This window comes from Rhinolophus hipposideros (assembly GCF_964194185.1).
Source record: "Rhinolophus hipposideros genome assembly, chromosome: 1".
NCBI lineage: Eukaryota > Metazoa > Chordata > Mammalia > Chiroptera > Rhinolophidae > Rhinolophus > Rhinolophus hipposideros.
Genome location: NC_138047.1, coordinates 21,154,110 through 21,174,057, shown reverse-complemented (window position 1 = coordinate 21,174,057; position 19,948 = coordinate 21,154,110). Strand labels below are relative to the sequence as shown.

General features: G+C 41.6%; 1 protein-coding gene across 1 annotated transcript in view; it reads right to left on the bottom strand.

Moving 5' to 3' along the window:
* Nucleotides 1–19,948, bottom strand: part of FAM107B (family with sequence similarity 107 member B) — a gene marked incomplete at its 5' end in the record, with an annotated part of 199,706 nt that overhangs the window by 119,351 nt on the left and 60,407 nt on the right. The window contains one exon of the mRNA XM_081054189.1: nucleotides 3,128–3,188. Coding sequence (XP_080910315.1) covers nucleotides 3,128–3,188 — 61 coding nt within the window. The remainder of the gene's footprint in view (nucleotides 1–3,127; nucleotides 3,189–19,948) is intronic.

Here is a 19,948-nt window from a genome sequence, read left to right as displayed (position 1 = left end):
TGGATTCAACTTATAGTATTTGGTTTTCACTTTATAAATACTTTGGCTACTGTGTCTCTCTTCACAAAAGGATTTCATGTCTATCCTTCAAGACCCAGCATATATGCCACCATCTCTTGGATAACTTCCTGGATCACCCAAATTGAATTTCTCTCACCTCTTTAGCACTCCCGTCCCCCTTCCTCCTGTCTCTATTTTAGCCAATATTATATCCTATGTTTTGTCTTAGCTTTCTGTGTCCATGTTTTAAAAGCCCTATTTTACTATAAGATCTGTGAAGGCACGACTTCCACAGCACCCTGCTTTATCTGTAACTTATATTTTACTTGTGTAAAGAGTATATTTCTCTACAACTTACATTTTCTTTTTATTTGTGTAATGGCTATATTTGTCATTTTCTCTTAAGCTCCATGAAACGTGGAGTCATACTGGTATCTGTCCTATTTACCACTCTAAATACAGCATAATTCCTAGTACATAGTAGACATTCAATGAACATTTTGTAAATTAATGTATTATATATTTATACTTTTCAAATAACCTAGTAGACATAATTTATACCTAACAAGATTTCAGAGAATGGGTAATAAATATAGTAAATCTGAATTGAATGGACTAAAACTAGAGACACAGTTCACTAAAACCATAGGGTAAAACACACATTTGGAGTAAATCCTGGGGAAAAAAAATAGAAGAGGGACTTCACAACATGCCACAGTCAGTGGACCCAAGCATTTTTTCACAAATACTGAGAAATGGCATTTTCTGCTTGAAATTCTACTTAGAGAATAGGGTTATAAGGTATTGTTTGATGAAAACAGGGAAATAAGTCATTTACTCACAATTCAAAAATCTAAAACATATAATCCAATCACAAGGAACTTGGGATTATAGATTTCTAACTAATCTGTGTCCCTCCTTTTCTGTGGAATCATGTTCCATGGGGATCTCCAACTCCAAATGTATTTCCTGAGGGGAATCTTTACCAGAACACTGGATTTCTAGTTACATATTCCAAAGGCCTAGTAGCAAGGAACCCTGGCAGACTGTTTGAAAATGGAATCTCAGATTTCTCATACTGAGACACTGTGGTAGAATTCACTAAGTCAACCAGCCTCGATGAGTCCTAGCTCCTTTACAACATGTGGGGTAATCAAGTCTTTGGATATGAAAAAATGTCCTCAAAATATAGTGGACACTATGCCAAGACAACAAACAATATCATTTATAACCACAGCTGGGCAACTCGAAGTCACTTGGTTGGCCATATTTGCATTGAGCTGTTATTCCAGCCTTCTTCTCTAGCTGAGGAGCTGAAAATCAACAGTAAGTGTACCAAAGTGGCATGCAGAACTGTTCTCAGAGGCATGATATGCAAGCTCCAGCTCTGCCCTTCAATATCTGTTTTTAGACTCCAAAATTCATTACAACAATCATCAACCCCAGGCGATCCTACTTCCCCAGAGCAAATTTAGTTGCCCCTTCCTCGGTGCTCCCAGTAGCACCATAAGCTCTGTGAAGGGATTGATCTTCACACATTATTTCTCATGTTCTAACCATGTCTGTCTCTCAGACATGATTTGTTTTCTTGTGGGCAAGTATCATGTCTTATTCTCTTTTGTATCCTAGGAGTCTAACATAGGCATGGAGTTGGCTCACATCAAATCTACCCCACTCGTATCTCCATTACAGAGAGAAAGAAAATGCCTTGCATATAGTGGACAGGAGGGGCTCCATAAGAATTTACTGAATGATTACTATGTGCCAGGCACTGTCCAAGGTGCTAGGGTTACCATCAAACAAGACAGACAAGGTCTCTACTCTCTAAGAGACAGTAAATACCGTGTTTCCCCCAAAATAAGACCTAGCCGGACAATCAGCTCCAATGCGTCTTTTGAAGCAAAAATTAACGTAAGACCCAGTCTTATAGTATAGTAAAATAAGACCGGGTCTTATATTAATTTTTGCTCCAAAAGACGCATTGGAGCTGATTGTCCGGCTAGGTCTTATTTTCGGGGAAACACGGTAAACCCATTTATAGAAAGATGATTTGAGGTCATAATAAGTGTCACAAAAAAATTAAAATGGGCAATGGGATGAAGAGTGATTTGGAGGAAGGATAAGGTGGCCTGTGGGACTAGACATTTGGGACTAGACATTTCAGCTGAGACCTGACTGATGAGAAGCAGCCAGCCATGCAAGGATCTGCAAAGGGAGAGCGTCCTAGGAAGAGACACTAAACTAAAGCACTGTTTGTTAACGGTGGGGGCAGACACTGGGAGGGGTGTAGAGGGAGACGGTGGTGCTGGTTTATTGCTAATTCCCTCTCCTTCATCTAAATCAGAGCAGGGTACCACCTTTCCCACCTCACTTTGCATATTCTTTTTGCTACCATTTCCGTTTTCTTAATTCTGCTCCCTGATTTCCATTAAATTGCAAAAAACATGAGCCTCTGCCAGCAGCAAACACATCTGGAGCCTTCTTCTAACTTCTAATCATATAAAGCACCAAACAAAAAGCCATGGGAAAATAGAAGCTGAGAGTATTACGATGTAGCTTTCATTCTTATTAGGTCCATTCAAGTAATGTTTATTTTTATAACCATTACGTCTCATTATCATTACTGATCATACTCAGAAACAGTTATAGATCCACTCATCATTTGTTTCTTTCTATATTATCTCATAGGAACTCCTATTATAGAGTAAACAGCTTCAACAGTTTCATATTTAACTATATACTAATACCAAAATAAAAAAAAAACCCAGCAAATGCATCTAAACATTTTTAAAGGTAATCAAAACTACTTCGGTACATAGCTATGCTACTTAGTCTAGTATTACTGAATTTGAAATATCTTCATCATTTTCATCATCTACTTCAACGCAAGTATTTGTTCATCAAGAACTGTAATCAATAAAAGAACGAAGACGCTATTTTCCTCACCATGACAAGACCGTCCAGATGTCATGCCTGGAATACATCACCAGTGACATTTCTAGTCATCTTTCCAGTCATTTGGAACAGACAGACTTTCCGTTGCAATCTGCAAAGCATTTGGATGCTGTGATCCTTGCTGTCAGCAATGGCAGCCCAGCAAAGGAGGTGTTGCACGAATATACTCTACCTGATGTCGTCTTCTGTTCCAGCTTGGGGCATCTAGGTTCCCCTTGGGATTCCTCTTCTTCCTGAGTTCCAGACCCACACACCAAAAAAATAAATAAATAAAAACAAAAAAGGGAGGATGAGAAAGTCAAAATAATGCATTCATTCACAGCAACACTTTTTGAAAACCTACTAATCAATATGAGATCAAGTTCTAAAAAATTAGATCAAACCCTTTTAAAAACTGACGCTTTGGACAAGCAACAAATGAATAATAGATGTTGAGTAGAATAATTATGGAGGGCTGGATTGCAAAGTGCAGGGTGCCATACACATGTACACAGGGTCATACCTATAAACGATGTCCCTGGAGTGGTACAACCCATGGACCCTCTGTGACTAATACATTTGAGGGCATCAATTACTTAGTGCGGGTTGGTTTCTCCATAAGATAGAAATTCTGCCAGTATGGTGCAATAAAGAGAATTATGTTTTATTTTTCGTAATTCAAAGAGATTATTTCCTGTACTTTTGAAAATTCTATCACAGTTCAGTGATTTTTTATCTTATTTTACTTTTTAAAGTATTTTTTTTCAATTACAGCTGACATTCAATATTACTTTATATTAATTTCAGGTATACAGCACAGTGGTTAGACATTTATGTAATTAAGAAGTGATCCCCCTGATTAGTCTAGTACTCACCTCGCACCACACACAGTTACTACAATCTGACTATATTCCTTATGCTATACTTTATATCCCCAAGTTCACAGTTATTTTTATCTCTGGGCAAGTGGGTGAATACACTCTTCTCTGAGTTCCAGTATGGTATTCTTTAATGACAATTGCTGCTGCTATAGCATTGATAAAAGAAGACCCAGCTAGGAGTGAGGGAGGGACACTAAGAGGAATGTCTACATGTCTACATGTCTTTTCTAATTTTTTCTGCAAGATAACTTTATGTTGATTCCTTTATTTATTTTTTTTCCTTCACCGAACAAATATTTGTTAAGTACCTGTTAGAGGGATATTTCTGAGGCTCTTCATCTGTAGGCAGGATTCTGTCTAACATCCATTGAATTATACTGCAGGCAGTTGCCAACTCAGCTTTCTTCCTAAATGGGCACACTTTCTGTGCCTACTTTGTTCCTCCTAATAATTTAGCCTGACAGAAGATATTCTGGACCATCATAAACCATATGGGTCTGGGTTCCATACATGACATCGGAAGCTACTCTGTGACGAGAGTGGAACAAATGGAACTCAAAAACTGATATTACCCATCATAGGAGCCTCCCCATTGTATTCTAAGATTGCAGTTCCTACGTCATATTCCATCTCTGGGGATGATAATCCACCAGTCTCTCAAGCTTGGTTAGTGAGATTTTTTTTTTAAATGTCCTTTTCAATTCATAAAGATTTGTTTCCTTAAATCATCATCAGCATCAACTCGTAAGGGAATTGATTTCACCTGTGTTGGGAACAAATGTTTTCCCAGAGATCCAAAATCATCCTCAAACGTTCGTCATCAGGGGCCAGTTCCAGAAATTCGCCCTGCTTTTAAAACCCATGACAGAGCATTGCAGTGGGCAGTTTGGGTAAACAGGCCGTCAGTCCAATGATCTCAAATTTATGTTATAAAAAATGTTAATAAAAATTGCTTTCAAAATTACATTTCCAAAAAAGATGTGAATTAGTAGTATAAAGGAGATGTAAATGATAGAAACGCCCCATCACACACCAACTAAATGCAGCAAATAATTTCTTGCACCACAAGGCCCAACAAGATCCTATACAATAAAAACATGAGAAACTATTTTATAATATAGCCACAAGGAAAGTATCTCAAGATGCCAAAATAACCCAAATAAAGTTGTTTCATAGATGAAAGGATTCTCCTTTAGCCAGTAAGACTGTTTACTTTTTTATTGCTCTGAATTCCAGACTGGTGAAATAACTTTGCCCTTTAGCTTCCCTCCAAGCACATTTATCACTTAATTTTAAACTGCCCCTCCCCCAGTTGTCTCATTAACTAGTAAGAACTGCAAAACCCTGGAATGATCTGCAGATGGAAGGATATTTGGAATACTTTGGGCTGGAGAGCTCTCAGCATAGAATAAACAAGCATCTGTCTCCCATCGTATAAACTATGTTCTATTTAGAGAAAAAAAGGCTGAGCTCCTTAGATTCTTGTGTTTCTTCTTTCAGTGCAAGTCTGTGATTTGCAGAATTTGTTCTTACTGGCTTTTTCCCAGCAAAGCTAGAATAAAATGACAACAGTCCAACTGTAGTAGACATCTGTTGAATTTGCTGCTTGGCAGTGAGTACTCTGTCTAGGAAGTGCGTCCTAATTTCCTCTTTAAAGTCATCCTTTCCCACTCTTAATGAATTGTGGTTCCTATTAAAACAACTCCATGCTCCTAGTCCACCATTCCAAAGGTGGTCACGTGACCCAGGCTAGACCCATCACCCCCATTAGTCCAGTGCATTTCCCTGTGATTGGTTCAGGGTGATCATGGGACCCAGCCTGGGCTAATGAAATTTTTCCTGGAATTCTAAAAATATGACTCCTGTTCTTGCCCACTGATCCTGAAGCCTGAGACAATTGTGAGGGTTAGAGCTGCTGCTGTCACATGCAGCTGAGATAGAAGCCCACGTAAAGGACAGCAGAATCAAGAGATGGAGTAATATGGAGTCCCCATATCATTTGAGTCCCAAATCCAGCCATGCCTGAAGCAAGCTCAACCCTGGACATTTCAGCCTAAGTCAGCAATTACATTCCATTTTATTTTTTTTAACTACATTTTTTTTTTTTTTTTAAGGAAAACCATTTCTGTCAGGTTTTCTGTCACTTCTAACGGAACAAGTCCCAGGTTGACACCTTGGCTCTGGGAAGCTGGGAGTGGGTGTGTTGATTATTGATGTCTGCCCCTCACACATTATCATGTACTGCATTCATCTACTCATTAAATGGAATGTGTCAGGGATGATGCACTGAGGAGGTGTTGTTAAAATCTGGCAAATAATTGGGCTTTTCATCTATTTCCTCTGAGGACTAATCCCAAGGTATTTTGTACACCTTATGAAATGATAGAGAGGTGCAGCCACAAGAGGAGACAGAGAACAGGTTCAGGAAGAAACAAAGGTCATTACACTCACAGGTCCTAGAAAAGGAGGCATGGCACCCCTCGCAGGACCACATGGGAAAGACACCAGGGTGGTCAGGAGCAGAAGACAGGAGTGCATAAGCCTTGTCTTTATTGGGGTTTCAGAGGGTAAGGCCAGGCAAGAAAAGCCTGTCAGACCATTGTAGATGTAGGGGAGCCCAAGAAGATGGAAGGTGTCACTCGTGTCGTAACCACTCTAGTACCTCATTCTGGCCACCATGGAGTTTATGGAGGATATATTCCTCATGAGCAAAAGCTGCAATTCACTAAGCTACCCAAATCAGGGAGACGGGGGCCTTGACCAGAGAGGTTTGCTCCATTCACTGCCGACGTGGTACCACAGAGTACAAGTGCTTTTCTTCATCTCTGCTTGTAAGCAACCTAAGTAACTACTCAGAAGGTGCATTGGATCACATGCTTGTAAAGCTGTGGTTCTTGAACTTGGATGTGTATCCAAATCACCTGGAGAATGTGGCAGAAATACAGAGGACCCAGCCCTTTGTCACTTGGACAAGCCTGGGCCTCTGGATTCATTAGCTCTCCTGGTGGTGCCGATCAATACACTCCCAAGTTTGAGAATCACTGTTGTAAAGAATGCAAATGACATCTGGTACTCAGACAATATCATCAGGGCCTCTCTTTTTCTCAATATCTCCATTTGTCGTTTCTGTCTCTGTGTCACTTCTCAGGCTCCTCCTTCATGGCATGGTCAAGGCCACGAGAAGCACTGGGGCCATATCCTTTCAGCTCATTGAGCCTTCAGAGAAGTGTCTCTGGACCCCAGTACACAGAACAGGTCGTTTCAAAGGGGGATAAGGAACACCCCAGTCCCTGCATTCATATCCAGAGTTCCAGGGGAAGACTCTGACTGGTCCATCTTGTGTCACATACTTACTCCTAGTCACAGCTCACGCCTATCAGGAAATGAGGACTATGATTTTCCAGACCTACATCACTGCCCATCCCAAGAGCTACCGGGGTGGGAGAGGATGTTCTGTGGTTGGAAGCCTCACCAGAACTTCAGGAGGTAGGGAAGGTGCGGTTCCCTAAGGGAAGGAAGCCTGGGTCCCAAAGTGGGGGAGGTAGGGGGGCTGGCCACAGTGCTGCTAAAATATACATTCTCAAGTAGACTAAGTTCTCCACATTCAGACTACAAGACTAAAGCCACAGGACTAACATTACCTACTGCTTGTCTAGCTCCTAGTGTGTTCCACGAGCTTCATATATGCTACATGTACTGTGGGATGATGTTCAAAATATCTAACAGCATGAGTGGTATGGGCCACCAGCTAACGGGAATAGGCAGGGTACTGGAGGTCCCTGGGATACAGACATTAACCTTTTAGTTTCTGGATCATGCAGAGCTCAGGGGTCAGAGGAGAGAGGGGCGACATGGAACATGGACACCACTCAAGGTCTTGGGGAGCAGTTATTTACTAGTCAATACAGAGGCGTTTTAATATTTTAACAGACAATATGTTCTTACTGATGCATGCCTGCTCACCATTTTCAGCCCTGAGTGTCATCGTAACAAACACACTTCTAAAGGATAGGTAGCTCCTGGAGGTATGCTGCAATGTGCTAGAGGCATGCAGGCCGCTTTCTAGAGCATCAGTTTCACTCAAAGATATGGGAGGAAAAACATGATTTGTATATTAAAACAAATTTGAGTACATTGTGGAAAAAAATACAGAACAAACATAAATGTTTAGGATGACCACAGAATGTCAGGAAAATTTGGACATGGGGTCCCGGATAGGGGGTACTCCGGAGGAAAAGACTGAAAAGCTTTGTCAGAGGAGCTCAGTGTTGATATTTCTGTTCCCATTAAAAGGTGCCCAGAAGGGGTGAGGACTTTATCTAAGCATGCATGCTTTGAAGTAGGGCAAGGTTTGCAGTATTGGCCTGGGTCAGGGCCCCTAATCTTTCACCTATACTGCCTTCTTTCAAGTTTGCTTCTTGCTGGTGTTATTTATAGAAAATCTAATCTCAAGTGGAAAGCACAGCTAGTTATTAAATAACTATATTTAGTGAAAGGGATAACTGAAGAGAACTCTGGGTAAGGAAGAACATAGATTGTATAGTTTTACAAAGGAATGAGTGATTGCTCCTCAGAACTAGGGAAGGCCATTTCAAAGACGGACCATTGTGTGTTCCGAGATTTAGAGCGTCCCAGGCCAAGAAAACCACAGAACAAAACAACATTTATCACATGGTGGAAATTTCAGAACCAAGAGCATAGGAAAGTTTGACACAATCTTTACGGCTGTAATTCAACATGCTGGTCTTAAGTTTAGAGTTACATAATGATTGCAAAAATATTTGAATTAAAATAAACTCTCAAACTGCTAGGGAATGGAAGGGGTGAGAGTGGTTGTCGAAACTGATCGCTATGGTCTGAATATTGATGTCCCTACAAAATTCATATGAGTATGTTGAAATCCTAGACTCCAAAGTGATGGTTTTAGGAGGTAGAGCCTTTGGGGGTGATTAGGTCATGATGGTGGAGCCCTCATGAATATTATTAGTGCCCTTATAAAAGAGACTTCACAGAGCTCCCTACCACCTTTCACCATGTGAAGACACAGCAAGAAGATGGCTGTCTGTGAAGCAGGAAGTGGGTTCTCACTAGACACCAAATCTGCCAGAACCTTGATCTTGAACTTCCTAACCTTTAGACTGTGAGAAATAAATGATTTTTGTTTAACTCACTCAGTCTATGTATGGTATTATGTTATAGAAGCCCAAACAGACTGAGACACTGATTAACTGAGGATTACTATATATCCCGTATATAGATTTGTGTTACAGACCTTGAGCAAGTGATGACAAAGAATCGTGGTTCTTCAGCTATTTACAGTTCATATTCCATAGGCATTCTATAAGTACTTGTTGAATGAATGGATAAATAAACGAATGAATAATGTCTGTTTTAAAGAAAACATTTTTCCCCAATCTTTTTTTTTCTTCGTAAGTTCCAGGAAGCTATGCATGCATTCTCACGTGACTTCAAGCACTGCAGGGCACACAGCCAAATATCCCTGGCAGATGATATAAGTTTGAGAGAGAATGTGCCAAAGGATTTCATATATATATACATTGTTAATGAGAGTTTTTGTGGGAAATGTGGGTACCGGTTTTTATTCTATCTCCATATTGGTTTGTAAAAGTAGCAATACCTCATATCTATCTAGTACCTCTCAATTTCAAAAGTATAGTCCAATACATGATTTCATTTGACTCCTCCAATAACTTTGTATGGTGGGCAAAGTAAGTGTCCCACTATCTAAAAAAATGAAATTTTCCTCTAGTCACACTCATAACACTTCTGACACCAGCTGTGTGGGGTTTTCACCCACATAGAACAATTCTCCAACACCAGCTGGGTGTCCACAGTTCAATTCAATTCTGACACTAACCTGAGTAAGTAATGGCCTCACAGGTGAAGGGCTCAGTCCACAAGACCACTCCCACTTCAAATGACCATTGCAAGTAGCAGGTCCTCAGCTTACCTATAACTTCTGTCCAACTTGGTTACATATTGGAGGTTCCCACCATCCCCTCCTTGGTTTCGGTAATTTGTTAGAGTGTCTCCCAAAAGCTAGGGAAACAGTTGAGCTACTATTGCCAATTTATTACAAAGGATATTTTAAAGGATAATCATGAACAGCCAGAGGAGGAGGTACACAGTGCGAGGTCTGGAAAGGTCCAAGTACAGGAGCTCCTGTCCTCATGGATTCAGGGTGTGTAGATATGTTCACCAACCCAGAAGTTTTCCAAAACTCATACGTTTAGGACTTTTATATTGGCTTCCTCATGTGGGCATGATCAATTATTAACTCCATTTCCACCTCTGGAGAATGGCGGGTGGGGGGGCTGAAATTTCCAAGCTTCTAATCATGGCTTGGTCTTCCTGGTAATCAGCCCCCATCCAGGAGCCCACCCAGAGCTGCCTTACTGCAACATACTCCTACGAACCAAGGAATTCAGGATCCCCGTGTCAGATGCTCCCACCACTTACGAAATGACAAGGGTTTAAGAGTTCTGTGTCAAGAAATGGGGTCAAATACCAAGTATTAGAACCAAGATTCTCCTGGCACCCCTATTTACAATGGTTTTAGGAGCTCTGTGTCAGAAACCAGGGACACAGACTAATACAATAAATATAATGAATATAATATAACATTTCTTATTCCACACCCTCATTTCCACATGAGTAATTTGAGGACTTATAGTCACACAACTATAAAGAAAGGCAAGGCCAGACCCTCTCCTCACTAGCCATTAAAGGAACACTTTCCAATTTGCTCCAAATATCCCTTAGAGTTCAGACAGAGGGATCAGAAAGTGGGGGGGGGGTCTCTCGTTAGGGATGAAAAAGCAGGGAAGGATGAGAGGTGCTGTCAGAGACCCAAATTGCACCAGTATGAACTCTTTATTAGAGCTTTCATTAGACTTCTGCAGATGAAGTTTCCATATCTTGATCAACTTCACTTTCACAAAGCCATGGCATTTGTAGAAGCTGGAATTATGTCTATGAAGAGGAGTTACACCCCTACACAGTGACACCCAACAAGTCTTTTGGTTTCCCGTAGAACCTTCTAGAATAAATGAAAAATTGATCGAGGATTTTGGGGGGTAAACCTAAATGTTTTAAAATTCAACCTCTTTTTCTGAAACTTGAATTGACAGAAAGTCCTCTTTATTAATAGCCCAAATGAACTGAAAATATTTTCTGGATCCATCCTGGGGAAAAAAGTTAAGCTGGGGTTGCTCCATGCCAACTAAAGAGTGGGAGGGAAGGAGGAAAGGTGGGAGGGAGCCAGTGACCTGCTGTCCCGCCCTCTCCCTGGCTCCAGCAATAGGCAGAGTCCTGACCAAGCAGACATCTTAAAGGAACTTACAAAGCAACATCATTTTAAAATATAATTGTGCCAGGCTCTTTTAATAACAGTCGTGTCATGGAACTCATGGCTTTTCAGGAATTTCCCTCACAGAAACTTTATGCTCAGATATATACCTAGAACACCTACTAGAGAGGATTCACGATTTCCCTGGATTAATATTTACCTCACATCTTTCAGCCTGTGTTACCAATAAAAGAATTTTTAAAAACAATGTCCTTCCACTAATTCTTGTTAATATAATTTTAGAAAGGCAATGACATCAGATGGAAAATGAGAACCAGAAGAGCCATTTTGCAGTCCCATGAGACCTGACCAAATTCATACCGCCCCGTGCTTCATTTTCTCCTTAACAAAATGGAGAGAACAGCAGCCCTTCCCCATGTCATAGCCATGCTTGTATATCAATAAGGGAGGGAGCGGGGAAAGCACCCTGAGCGCTTTAGAATAATGGAAGTTTCAACATTCTTGTTATTTGGAAAGAGATCATTGTAAAGGTCAGTATTATCCTTTTGCTTCAACAGAACCCATACAACACAAAATCAACAGAATGAATGGGATTCTGTCACCTTGCACAGAGCGATCACTCAGCAAATGTTTATGGTTTGTGGACTAACCGCACCAGGCAGACAATTTCCAGTCTGCTTGGAGAGCCTGGAAAACTCCCCAAGAAGAGGAACAGATGTGTGTGTTGGGGAGAGGCGGGACGGTATGGGAAGGGAGGAAGCTTATAACGAAAAGTGCTGCCAAGAATGATTTTCTTCCATTTTAATTCCCATTCTCCCTATAAATGCTTCTCTGCCCAATTTTTACTCCTGGACAGAGCCTGACCAAACCACTCACTCCTAGACGATAAGGGTCAGGGTCACTTACACACACACACACACACACACACACTTATACACACATGCACAAACACACACATATACTCAAACACACAAAAACACATACAAATACACCCAGCCTACCAAAAGTAAACTAAATAACAACAATAAAAAAGTCGGGTAAAGAGATTTTCCACTTGCTCAGCCCCTCCAAGCCTCCTGTCAACGCCTCTGCCCTTCCTATCAGGACACAGGCTGTGCGTTTCAGCATCTTTTTCTTAGAGCTTCCAGAAAGAGAAGGGAAGTCACTGGGAATTTGAGTGTTAACTTGAGCCATGCCCAAAGTTCCTTTACAAGGAATTACTACACAGAGTTGCCTCTTTCCAGCCAGCGCTCCAGGGACTGAGCACCCTCCACCCACCCACCTGCTGATCCGCTGCTGCCCATCACGGCTGCCACACTCTGAATGCTCAGACACCCCAGCACTAGCTCACTCCTTTCTGTGGGGCTTCTCTTGCCTACTCCTCCAAGGGAAAAGAGATGTGCTTACTGGGGAGGAGGTCGATTCTGGGCTTCGAAGTAGCAAATCAAGTCGAATGGCAAGCCTGCTTTCTTCTCTTGGCAAACTTAGTCGTGACTCGGCAAACAGCAACTAAGCCCCTACTGTCACTAAGCCCTTGCTTGTCACTGGGCTAGGTATGGGAGAGACAAGGAGGCTCAAAACATACTCCCTCAAGGAGCCCCTAGAGAAGGAAACCAACCATAGAATGTGAGGAGTGTGAGGGCAGAGTTAAGAGGAAGGCACTCGGGTGTCTGCAGGTGATGAGAAGTGAGTAGAAGGAAGACTTCTCGGGGGAGAGGACACCTCGCCAGGAAGTGGAGGGTAGCGGTATTCAGAGTAGGGAATCACTTCAAAAAACAAGACCTCTGATAATATTTTTCACTTTTAATTTCCTCTTTAAAAATGTACCTTGCATCTCAGAGATAGCTGTGTCCCCAGTACCTTCCACGTACCCCATCCTTCTCTCTACTCTGCCCACTGATAACTATATCCTGTGTTCTCTTGCCCTCCAGCGTCCCACTGGGCTCAGGTCGTGGGTATAAGAAGCAGGAAATCTGAGGGAGAGGAGGGCAAGGTCAAGGCACTGACTCCACCCTATCAAGGCAGTCTTCTTAGGAAATGTCCTTTTCTCCAGGTTCCTGTAAGTGGCTTCCTCCCGCCCTCATCCCTTTGGCTCTAGGAGTGGTAACAGCTCTTCCACCGTTATGAGTTTCCCTTGGGGTTCTTCGCCATCCCACCCACACTTCTGTGAACAATCACTTTATTAAGCTCACCCAGAATTATTCTAATTTGAGGGCCGCCTGTTTCCTGTTGGGACCTTGACTGATAGAGCAAATAGCAAATATATCCGGGGGAGCAGGATGCAAGAATTGTATAAATATATATGTGTATTTGTGTGTAGATAGATGTAAGTACATATATTGCAGTGACGGAGTCTGATTGATTCATTTATTTACTCCACAGACATTTATGAGGGCCAACTATGTCAAAAGCACAATGATTAAGGGAACCACACTTTCTGGATTTTATGAGATAGTGTCAGTTACAACATTCTTTGCAATGGTCATACTATATATTTTAATGTGGGGTTCATAAAATGTGATCTCAGTAACTATGGCAACAGGAACATGAGTAAGATGCAATCTGTACTCTCAGAGTTTATACTCTTGTCTGGCTTAGTCCTCCAACATCCAAATCTCTCAAAGAAAAAGAACAAGTGGAGAAAGTCTGAGGCAGGATCAAGTTGCAGCTCTGCATTCTGTAGGTTATGCTTTGGGCAAGCTCCCTGCCTGCCTGCTGAGTAGTAATTCTGCTGCTTGGGGGTCAAATGCATCAACAGTGATAACAGGCTTGTTATGAGCCAAGCCGTGAGCTGAAAGCTTTACATACAATATTGAATTTATTCTTCATGAAAACCCCTATAAAATAGGCATGGTTTTCATTCTGCAGAAAACACAGACTTGATATGTTACACAGCCAACTGTAGTAGTTAGTCTCTAGAACCCAAGCCTATACCCAATTCACACCCAAGCCTCTAGGTAAGGCCCACTGTTCTTACCTACTGGGCTTTTGTGTCTCTTCCGGGAGAAAACAATTCACAGCCAAGACCAGAGGATGTTTGGTGAATGCAACAATTACAGGTGGGGAGGCAAAGGATGATCCTGCAATTTCGGCTGACTCTGTTATTACATCCACACGGTGAGAAGGCAGCTGGGGAACCAACCGCACAGGAGGCTCTTTTTGATTCCGTGTGGTAATCAGCCCTCAGCTAACAATTTGCTCAGATTAGATTTGAAAGATGAGAAAGAAGGATTAGAAAGAAAGGTGAGGGGCAAGCCACACAAGATGCACCCCGGAGACACCAAAGATTTGCTTCTGGGGAGGCTCTGGCTCCCTTTGAACTATCTAATAATTACTGCTTTGGGAGGAAGTAGGGATTGGCATGTGAATGGGAAGGGTGGAAAGGGACATATTTGAAACCAAGGCTGATCTACTTGTGATTAGTCACACAGGGGCAGGGGGTGGGCAGCTTCACTATATGCTGCCTTCAGGTACAAAGGCAGCCGATGTAACCCCATAGGCGGGTTTTATGAGTGGCAAGCAATGCAAATGCTTGTAAATTTAGAGTACCCCCCAAATTTTGAAGAATTCAAGTTTAAGACCTGTTGATGCCCTCCTAAAACCCTACCTCACTGTCCCCCTCCCCTAAAGTCCCCGTATATCATGATTTATGCCTGATGTCTCAGGTGATCATTAATAGTGTTCCTTCTCACCCTACCCTTGCTGTAACTGATCAAGAAAGGAGAGACATGGTTCCCTGAGCTTCACATACCCCAAGTCTGGTTTCAGAATGAGTGTTGTCTTGCTGCATGGAACTGGGTGTTTCAGTTAATCTCTCTGCTCCTTTATGTGCCAAGTGACATTAAAATATGTGGCCCATGACTTGCATGAGCAATAACAAATAGAAGTAGTTCGTAGAGTTACAGATCTTAGAGTTAGACATAACATGGGACTATGAGCAGCCACACAGAAGTCACAATGATGCAATCAGCCTTCTCCATGGTTCTCTGTTGTCTTGGAAAAATCTAGCAATTAAGTGTGACACGAAGTGTGGACAGAGCTAATGCAAAACCTGGAGGGTTATTAGAATACCTGTGCCTTGGAAATTCTTGGAAACTATTTGCAAACTTTTAAATTTAATTAACCAAATATTTACTGTTTACACACCTATATGTGTATTGCATTTTATAATTTTAAAGGATATTTCACATATATTATCTCATGTGAGCTATGTAGCAGCCCGTCGAAGAAAATACTATTATACTCATTTTACATACTCATTTTAAATACTATCACTGGGCATGCTAGGGCTCATAAAGGTTACGTGATTTGACCAAGATCATATGGGTAATACTCAACTCCAGATCTGTCTGATTTTCAGCACGGGGTTCATTTCACCATATTCCCGCTTACTCACTTATGCTTACTATGTGCCAAAACTGGTGTGCCAGCCTCCCAGGAACTACAAATTAGAAAGCACCGCCCTAACCTCTTTGAGGCTAAGACAGAAACACAAATTACCTGTAAAACAAAGTAGATGTAATCACCATAAAAGTGGCAGGAGCACGTTCTGTGTAGGTTCTGAGAAGGGTAGACCACATGTGTTTGGGGGTACTAGTAAAATCTTGATGCTGGAAATAGGTTTAAGTTGGAGCAGGGAAACTGAGCATAACTGTCAGCAAGTAGAGATGGGAGGTAGGATAGATATATCACTAACTAAGGCGACAATATGAGGAAAAGCAAGGAAAGTACAGTTCATGATGAGAATAATAAGACAGGTTCTGGCCATACAGAGGGCATTTGCAGGGGAGAGGAAATAGGCTGAACACACAGTACAGTGAGTGCTGTGTGGTATGGCTTTTGACTCAATTAGCAAGGCTGTGGGAAGCCTGCAGTGGAGCATAAAGATTGCCCATCAGGAAGATTAGTCTGGAAACAGTGTGCAGACTGGATTGGCATGTGGACAGCCTCTGAGTGGGGAAGACAGTGAAGAGTCCTTAAAAAAAAAAGCAGTTATGACAATTGTGATGCAGGGAGAGTAGCTGACAAAATGAGGTCAAACTAAATCTAGGAGAAAATCAACAAGGACTAGAGAAATAATCCCGTGGAAACGCTATTCTTTGAAAGTGAGCCATTTCTTTGGGCAATTTATGAAGCTGGAGGGAAGCCTGTCACAACAAATGGCCATTAAAGCTAGCATCCTCTAGGGCACCTTGGGGATGAGAGAGCACCTGGCTCCATGACTTGTAACTTTCAGAACTCAAGAAAAATGGAGTGAATGGCTTGCTTCCATATGGATGCCTTGGGGGCATTTCGGTGTTGGCAGAGAATTCAATGTAGGGAGAGTAATTAGTGCAGACATCAAACGAGATCCAATAAAAAGATAAATGTCCTGATTCTGAAATGACAATAAAAATGGGGCTGGAGGTTGGGGTGGAAACTGAAAAATTCAGCCTGGGCTTATCTGTGTGTTCTGAGCTGAATCCATGTGGCATAATTTGCTGCAGTTCCCAGGGTATCCACGTTCTGCCACAACGACACTCTCCCCTGCCCAGATGTTGAAACTGAACAACCTTCACTTTCCACTGGCAGCTCTGACAGTGAAGTTCTATGAAATCTCATCAGCTCTGGATGAGCTGCAGGCCCACCCAGTCACCTGGGTGCTGCATGCAGGAGGGGGAAACCGGCACCGGGTGTGAGCGCAAAAGCTTAGCTGTGCTCACTAACAACCTTCATCTGGGTTACAGGAAGCACCCGGACAGCTATGCACACGTGGGCGGAGGGGCTCACACGCACGCATCCACGGTTTACCTCCCCTTCCATGGCCCCTTGCGGTGCTCTAACCCAGCAAACGCTTCATTGTGACGCTGGACAAGAACCAGAAGTGAACCGCCCTCACGGTTTCCTTCCAAATTCTTCTCTGCTGCCAGTTACTTACGGAAATAAGCTTTGAGTGATCTGATTTTAAGCCACTTCTATGAAAACATTCTTTAATGTCCTAATTTAACCTCCTGTTCCGTACACTGTACTATCATTTAATTCTCTCTTATAAACTGAAAGTCCAAGCCCTCCGTTTATTTATTTGTTTGTTTATGTTTGCCATTTTAAATGGTAACAGCTTCAATCTTACTATCCTGTGTCTCGCAGAATCATCGAATGTGGGAAGAGAACAAAGGCCATCCAGCCCATCACCTTGGAAGGAAGACATGACTAGCCCCAGGCAAGGATTTTAGGTTTTACTAACGAAAAGGGTGAGGGAAGAGGGAATTGTGTGGTGTCATAGTGTTGACCTTCTACAACACTAGCCCACTGCAAACTTGTCCCACTGGTAACTTTTTTCCCCTCTCTTTCTCTCTTTAAAAAATTATTTTTTAATTAAATTTATTGGGGGTAATATTGGTTAAGGACGTTATATAATCTTCAGGTGTGCAAGATTATAATTCGATCTCTTTATACTCTCTTGAGTGCTCTGGTATGCGGGGCGGCCTACGGGGTCTCTGGTCCCACTCCCCACATAAGAAAGCAGGATGTGGTGAGGCCAAAAAGGAACACCCACGGAGCCATAGGTCCATAGGTCCATAGGGGAGTCATACCACTACACTCTCACTGGAGGCTGGGTTCACACAACGACTTGTGACCTGCTGCCCGCTTTTCTGCCTGCCAACGGACTGACTCCACTCGATTCACCAAGCAGCGCAGCTGAGGCAGCTATATAAATGGCCAATTGGCTAACCGGCTACAGCTGACGGCCATCTACTACCCGAGTGAGCACCTTTCCACATGAGGCCGAGAGCCTGGAAACTGCACTCCTGGCTCTGTCCCCACAGCTCCCCATCCAAAGTCTAGTTTCCTTTGGTTATGTATTTGACCCCCTTTAGCCACTTCACCCTCCCCCACTCTCTTTCCCCTTTGCTAACCACCATTCTGTTGTTTGTATCTATGAGTTTATTTTCAAAAGTAGCAAACTAGCAAAACAAACAAAAACAAACCGGTGCCCTTTTGAGAGAAGCAATGAAACAGCTCCTTTCTGATGGAGCCTGAAGAGGACTGAAGAGTAGTTAAGTGCTCTTAACTGTATTTCTTAGCAAACGAGACAGAATTAAAACACTTATCACAATGTTAGCAATGTTTAAAACATAAAAACTTGTAGAGATCCAGGGTTTCTGCTACTGGCAATAGCGGCCAAACCCCGCCCCCCCCCCCAAAAAAATACTGCAGAAATATTCTCTATTTTTTCTTTTCAAGTAAAAAATAAAGAATACACGGGTAACTAAACGCAGGGATTATGAGAGTTTATCCCACAAGCAAGTATATTTAATGAAATATTCTTAAGCAACAAAGAGAAATATATGGTATATATAATATATATATACATACATATATATTATATATATATATATATATATATACACATAACATTCTGTGTATGGGTACTATGTGCGTGTCTGTGTGTGTATCTAAAGACTATCTTCCGCTCAGCATTTTTCCTTGCCCAGATGTGATTACATTAACCTTCTGTTGTAATGTTGCTCCTTTTTATAAAGGCTTTGATTTAATCGAATTTATTGTTTTGTAAAAAATGCAGTAGAAAGCCATGCATCTGATGCTTCACAGCTGGAAGACCAGCTCTCTCATAGCAGAGGAATGTGTAGCTTTCGGAATTTGAACAGAACACAAAACGAAAAATACTCTTTTAAAAGTGACTCTGACTCATTTCTAAGTCTTCCTTGTGTTATAATGAAATGTAGTAACCAACTCTGCTTTAGTAATCAGTAAGGAAATGCGCCCACTTTTCACACCTACATCAGGGCTTGATGTCAAGTTTGGTATTTTTTCAGAAATGCTGCCTTCATTTTTTAAGCTTGCCATTAATGGTCAGTAAGGCACCATAGACTACAATTTCTGGTTTGTTTCCAAGTTCAGTAGCAACCACGATGGTTGAGCAGAAAACCAGATATGATGACTTTAAAACAAAGTTTTTGAAGGGAGAGAGGATAAGAGAGAGAATAATGTTGAAATGCTTGGACAGAAAACTAGGTTCTCTTCCCAACTGGCAGTAAATCCTGTGTGTTTTGTGTAAATCATACTTTGAGAGAAGCGACAATTATGACACCCATTTTCTATATGGTGGGAGTTCCCTTTCTGTGCCCGGAGATAATACATTCATGTGGCCTCAAAGAATGCTAGGTGATTGAAGTCCAGCTTCCTGAATTGGGACTAGGGGTTTTAAGACTTAAAAGGAAAAAGCCAATCACTTTATTCCTCTTACATTTCATTTCTAAATGTTCAAAGAAGCTAATAGTAAAGGTTTGGGTACATTTCTATGCAAAAGAAATACAATAAATGAATTATCCTAACAAAAAGGAACAGGTTTGAACTGATGGCTAACAATGTGCTAGAAGTCATAGGATAATACCTAACAAATGATTTTCTACTATTTACTCTCAAAATGTTGAGAGGTTATAGCCCATCCTCAAAAAGGTGGCTTTACCCAGCAACAGGTCCCTAACTAAATCAGGAAAAAATAGAGGGGACACCTGGCCCAGATGGGGTGGTTAAAATTTAAACAGGATATATCTGAGGTGAAATCAAAACACAGTACAGCCCACAAAATGGGAGAAAACATTTGCAGACCGTATACCTGGTAAAAGATTAATATCCAGAGTATACAAAGAACTCCTACAACTCGATGACAACAACAAAAACAAAAATTAACAACCCAATGCAAAAATGGGCAAAGAACTTGAATAGGCATTTCTCAAAAAAAAAACTGTAGAGACTCAAATTTTAATAAAACTCATTTTTTTTAAAAAAAGATAATATC